This window comes from Triticum dicoccoides, chromosome 7B (genome assembly GCF_002162155.2).
Source record: "Triticum dicoccoides isolate Atlit2015 ecotype Zavitan chromosome 7B, WEW_v2.0, whole genome shotgun sequence".
NCBI classification, from domain to species: domain Eukaryota; kingdom Viridiplantae; phylum Streptophyta; class Magnoliopsida; order Poales; family Poaceae; genus Triticum; species Triticum dicoccoides.
Genome location: NC_041393.1, coordinates 457,352,182 through 457,358,420, shown reverse-complemented (window position 1 = coordinate 457,358,420; position 6,239 = coordinate 457,352,182). Strand labels below are relative to the sequence as shown.

At 40.8% G+C, this 6,239-nt stretch overlaps 1 protein-coding gene across 1 annotated transcript in view; it reads right to left on the bottom strand.

The window, feature by feature from the left end:
• LOC119336366 (polyadenylate-binding protein-interacting protein 8-like) overlaps positions 1-4,785 on the bottom strand; it is an 8,009-nt gene extending 3,224 nt beyond the window's left edge. The window contains exons 1-8 of the mRNA XM_037608386.1: positions 4,193-4,785; positions 3,607-3,717; positions 3,456-3,500; positions 2,053-2,125; positions 1,855-1,967; positions 1,684-1,743; positions 881-928; positions 717-785 (exon numbers count right to left, since the gene is read on the bottom strand). Of these exons, the coding sequence (XP_037464283.1) occupies positions 717-785; positions 881-928; positions 1,684-1,743; positions 1,855-1,967; positions 2,053-2,125; positions 3,456-3,500; positions 3,607-3,717; positions 4,193-4,603 (930 nt within the window). The 5' untranslated portion in view covers positions 4,604-4,785. The remainder of the gene's footprint in view (positions 1-716; positions 786-880; positions 929-1,683; positions 1,744-1,854; positions 1,968-2,052; positions 2,126-3,455; positions 3,501-3,606; positions 3,718-4,192) is intronic.
• Positions 4,786-6,239: the final 1,454 nt, after the last annotated feature.

The window sequence follows — 6,239 nt, the reverse complement described above, 5'->3', positions numbered from 1 at the left end:
GTCCATCATAAAACTTGTGGAGCATGTTGTGTGCAACTTGTATGAGATGGCTGCTGCTTACCAGAAGGATTCAGCACTTCTGCTGAGCGAAAATGTCCTTGAGTTTCAAATCATAAAGCAAGCAGTTTGCTGCATGCTTTGCAGGATGGTTTCAGAATTCAGATTGAATGGAGTTTTGTGCATTCTTAGTGTTATTTTGGAGCAGCTTTCCAGATTGTTATCATGACAAGAAGTTGAAGTACTGGTGTTAGTATGCACCAGAGGCCAAAATGTTTGGCCACTCTACAATTTATCTGCTGTTTCCTGTAAGAACAGATATCATGTTTCTAATAACGGAAAACGGAAGATAGGTGTGAAGGAATTATCACAGGAATGGTCAGATGTTTGGCAACTAATATCCGATGTCTTATGTAAGAGCAGACATTGTGTTTCTGATTATTTACATTGCAAAGGAATGATCAAATGTAATACAGAGAAAAGGAGAAAAGGATGTGTGGAGCAATGCAAATGTCAAAGGATGGTCAAATTAAGTTTGACTGTGAAAATAACACTTCTATAGAATAAAGCAGTTTTTTATTATGCAAAAAAAACAATTATTGGGTTAGAAGAAAAATCTTCTATTTATCTACACTATCCACTCCTAGGAAATTAGCAGCATTTAGAAGATCAGACAATACATTCTTGATAACTTATGATCAGTATCAAGCTTTGCTTACCTGAACAAACTCAACAAAGGCAATGCACGTGGCATGCACGTAATCACCAAGCAGCCTCAGTCGAGCAACCTAATTGGAAAGGGAAAGTACCAATGTCTTGAGGAAATGACTCATCTTAGTCATATAAAAACATGTGTTAGGAAGATAAAAGCATTTGAACATACCTCCCCACAAATTCCCTCAAAGAAATTCTTCACAACATCCTCTGGAACCTACATGTTCATGAAAGGACAACTAAGAAAGCAGAAAGATGCAATACAATCACCATATCAAACTCCGTGAGAAATCACCAAAGAACAACAAGGATGTCTGGATTTATCGTTTCAAATTGTCCTTTGGCTTACTTATTTAACTTTATTCTAGATCATAATTGAAATGGCCACTGCTACAAAATAAGAAATGAAGTAATACATCTCTAAATATTAACTTGGGAGTATTGGCACACTACACTTACAAAAAAATACCTACATTATTATAAAAAGGGATATCAAAACAAAAGAAATCTGGTAGACACATAAACTCAGTCATCCATTCCGATTAAGATCTAATATTGACCCCCTATTTTAAGACATATGACTGAAATTTGTATGCAAGTCTGAAAGCACAATCTGCTTTAGACTTTGCCTAGTTTTCAACTAATATAATGTAATGTATCATGTGATATTGAAGGAATTGCTTTAAAATTAGCAATAGCTAGCAGGAACCCATAACCCATCATAATGGGCCGTCTTTGTGTACATTCGTTCAAGGAAAGGGGTTTCAGTTGCAGCTAATTCCAGGTACCTAATACCATATCAGGTTACTAAGCTACAATCACAAAACACCAACATAACAAGCTAGTCCTCAAACTGTTCACCAAAAAAGGAAAGAGTGCAACTCGCGCTTTTGTAGGCTTTTGGAATACATATGATTATAATTTGCTTGTTAAGTTATAAGCGTAACAGAAATGAAAGACAGGGCAGCATACATTTTTGTCAATGTTAGTACAGTACACAGTCCTGGATACCATTTCTTTCTCGTCCTCTGTCTGCACAAAAAGGGGAGCAGATTCAGGCTAATATTATTATAGAGCTTGGAAATCACCTAATAGTAGGATCCAAATTTGCAGAAAACTATGTAACTAAATATGTTTACTTACTCGAGGAAGAAATTTGGGGTTCACAGGCAAAATTGCAGTCTTAGATGGCAGAACTCTGACAGGATAAAAACCAAGAATGGTTCCACCAAGCGTTAGAGCTGCTCTTGCACCGACTGCAGAAAAAGCAGAAATTCATCCAGGGTTGCTTCTTACAACATAAGAGTTATGAAATAGCAATTTATATGTTGAAGATACTACCATCATCGGCGAACTCGATAAAAGCAAAACGCATCACTGAGTTTGGATCACCACAGATACGGCAATCTACCACCTACAAGTGCAAAAGATGGTTATAACATTTCTAAGCTTCAACAATGACATAAACAAGCAAGTATCCAATATTGCCTATATATAGCAACTACTTAAAGTAGGGGCAGATCCAGGAATTTCAGGATGGGGGTGTATTTATGCACAGCTATTTACACCACAACGCTTTAAACTCGGTGTATAGGGATATAACACCTGTTTATACGGATATAACGCCTGTTTCATAGAAGATACTAATTCCCATCAATTGATGACTACGACAATTTTCAGGATGGGGGTGTATTTATGCACAACTATTTACGCCACATCGCTTTAAACTCGGTGTATAGGGATATAACACCTGTTTATAGGGATATAACGCCTGTTTCTAGAAGATACTAATTCCCATCAATTGATGATTATGACAATTAGGATAGGACGTTCCAGAATGACTGAAACCAAATATCTGATACATCAGTAACACTTGAGCAGGTTATGTCTATACGGGAGCTAAAGAAAAACAGAAAACGCAGGAGATCCTGGTAACAGCGGACGTGGACTCAAATAATTTAAGTACCAAAAGCTGGTGCAAGCACCTGACCAAAGGGATGTGCATCAAAAATTGGTGCAACATAAGATTATCTCTCTGTCAATACTCCAAAGGCTGCTGGCACTTAATATTAGAAACTTTATCGGTTGGGTTATTTAAATGAGGATTGTTTGGCTTTGATCAATTTAGTTGGATTTCTGAGATGAATGAACAAATGGCGCCCCGCCTTTATTGGCAGCAGGTACAAGTGTGGCACAAATATGCTGGTTTGTAACTGATAACTTATAACAAACTAACAGGGATAACTAAACTATACTAATAGATAAGTGTAAGAACAACGGTTAGGTCATATTCCTATTGGGTTGGGACAAGTTATCTCTTATGCCAAGGATCAAAGAGGATTGGCGGAATAACTAAATAATTAATTAGAAAATAACAGAATTGTACATATGTTAAACGAGTCAAACTCCGGAGTGGCACCCAGGTGAATTACCCTTACATTTATTTATGTCATATGTGTGCAACTGTAGTCATAGTACAAACCCATACTTGCTGTGTGCCACAAAGTACAAACAAAAATGCGTTCCAACATACTCGACTCAAGATATCAAACATATATGAACTCATCCTAGATTACTTGTCAAGATGATGCATTCGACTTACAGCAGTTCTGTCATGCGATATTTTAAGCCATTAAAAACAGATCGCTTATTTTATTCAAGATATAAAAAAGGATATTCGGACAAACAAGCATCATATGCTATCACAAATAATATTTTTAATAGTAAGGAGTCTAAGAGCATACTTGACCACAGTTTGAGAAAACCTCAGCAAGCTTCTGTTCAGTGACCTGCAAATCGATGGGGCGTTCAGGGGTCAGTCAATTAAGTACAAAAAGAAGAAAAAACTGAAAGAAGAAACTAATACAAGCAGCTCATTCTCTTTAATATTCTCACATGTTGATCAATGTCTGAGACATAGACAGTTCGCCGTACACTATCCTCCCTATCAGTTCGCCTTGGCCGAACTCCCATCCTACGTCTCCCCTGGTTGAAGCCATTCCTTCTCTGTAACCACAGACCAATGCAGCTGATCAATATAACCGAGAAAGAAGTGCTGCCCCCTAAAACCCAAATATGGTGGAATGTAGAATTAGCATTGACAAACAAATTCATGTGAAAAAACTAACAACAACTGAAAAGCAAACGGATATGAAGTCAACCACACGAATCCAGTAAAACGGATAAGAGTTGAGAAGAAATCGATCGATCTATGAGAAAAATCCGTTCACCAAAGTAACGTTCGCGACATCCACAATTGGTGGTGCTAATATCAAAACCCAACTGCACCTAAAACCCTAGAAAAGAGATCAACCTCCGAGCCGATCGCGTGAGAGAGAGATCAAAAAACCCAAACCCATCAACATCACCATAAACCTCAAATCTGATCGACTGATCTGGCCACAAGGCGTCGCCACTCCAAAGCGCCACGCGAAACAAATCGAAAAACCGAGCCCGAATCGGCAATTCGGCTCGCGCTTACCCGTCGATTCGGCTGGCCGTTGGCGGATCCGTCGCTGCTGGAGTCTCTACCCGCTCCGCCCCCGCCACCGACCACCTGCAGCACGTGCATCTGCTGATGCTGGAACGGGTGCTGGGGCGCATAGTAGTCGATCGCGGGCGAGACGAAGACGGGCGCGTCGGCCGACAGGCGGCGTGCGCCGTCCCCCTGGCGGCGGGAGAGCGGCACGAACTCCTCCGCGGAGGGGTTCAGCTTCTTGAACAGCTCCTCCAGCTTCCTCACGTCACTCTTGTACTCCCTGACCTCGTCCTCCCTGGCCTTGGCCGCCGCCGCCCCGCCCGCGGCCGCCGCATCGGCCCTCTCCGCGCCGGCCCCGGCCGCCGCCGGCACGGCGTCGGCGCGGATCGGGCCCTCGGCCGCCACGGCAACCATTTCCGCCCGGCGACGAATCTCACCGCCGATCGCGCCCCCGGCACTAGCGGCCCGTGAATTGGCGAGAAAATCGAATCGAGGACTAAGGAATTCGGCGTGGGGTTGGGTTTTTATTATTTATTGGGGCTGCGGGGAGGGAGGAATGGAAGGGAAAAAGCGTGGAGGAGGCGAGCGAGATCGCTTTCGGGGAGGTTGGCTATAAATAGGTGCCCAAGCCCACTCTTTTCTCTACTGCGACTAATATCCTTTTCCTTTTCGTTTCCGTGCGCTACAAAGTCCTTTCTTGGGGGAAAATAAATCGCTGTGGGGCCTATTCGCCTTTGTTTCTGTCCATTACGCTCCTGTCATCGTGTTTATCCGTTTATTTGTTCATCTATTCTTTGCGCTGCAAAAAGTCTTTCTTGAAGAGAAATTATCATTTTGGGTGGAAGCTTTTTAAAGAGAGATTGAGTTGTATGGGTGTGTAGAATGGCGGGTCATCGGGGTGAGCGGCGGGATCTTCTGAGCTTGTGGCCATGTTTGTGGAGTCAGCGTGCACGCGTAGAAACACCAAGCAAGATGGCTGGCAACTCTCGCGTTGGGCTTGACTGATTATTATGCGGTGCGTATTAAACTGATGGGAGTTTTGAACGATAGGTATTGGGACAAAAGGGCAGAGTGTAGAGGTTGGTGAGACCATGTCATCTGGCAGATCTGGTTGAGGGTTAGGTGGTCGTATGTTACTGCTCATGATAAGAGTAAAACGAGTATTCTCTGTGTCCTAAGATAATTGTCCCAACCTTCAATGTTAGTATAACTTTTTGCTAAACTTAGTATAAAATGAGACATTTATTTTGAGACGGAGGAAGTATGATTTTCTTCTTATTGTCTGATGTTAAGCGCGCAATAGAATGACCATGTGTTGTGTTAATGTGTTGGGTGTTTACATATTTTAGATACTTGTATAGTAGTCATTATTTATTTTAGCTGAAACTGTAGAAATTCTTTTTTCACGTACATTTTTAACAAATTTAGCGGTGTATATGTCATTGTACAGTGGCTCCCCTGATAAATGTAATTATACATCAATTTAGCTATAGCTCGTTATAAATTTAGGAGTGTATATGTTAGTATACACTGGCTCCCTATATAAATGTAATTATACATCAATATACAGGGTAATGCATGCAATCTTTGGTGTGTATTTTTGTGTCGAAGTTAAGAACAAAATTAGACAGTGCAGGTTCAGTAATCAGAAAAGGGGTGTTAGATATGACGAAGGAAGGTGACGCTAGTCCTATACTATCCTATATACCTAAATAGTTGATCCCTGTATCAATTTTCTCAACATGCTCACATGCAACTCACCATATGTGCCACCTCATCATCCCACTAGCTGTTTCTCTTAATATCCATGAAAACTATTATTAATAGTCTCTCTCAACATGCACACATCCCAACTTAAATCATTCTAATTATATTTCTCTCAACATACATATGGAATAAATATATTCTATATATATTTACAACTATATAATAATCAAATGCAATATATATATAGGACAAATTTTTCCTACTACCGGGTGTAGCTACTCCCACTTTTGTTTCATACATTCTAGGTAGTATATATATCATATCGAAGAGTATGTACGCGTAG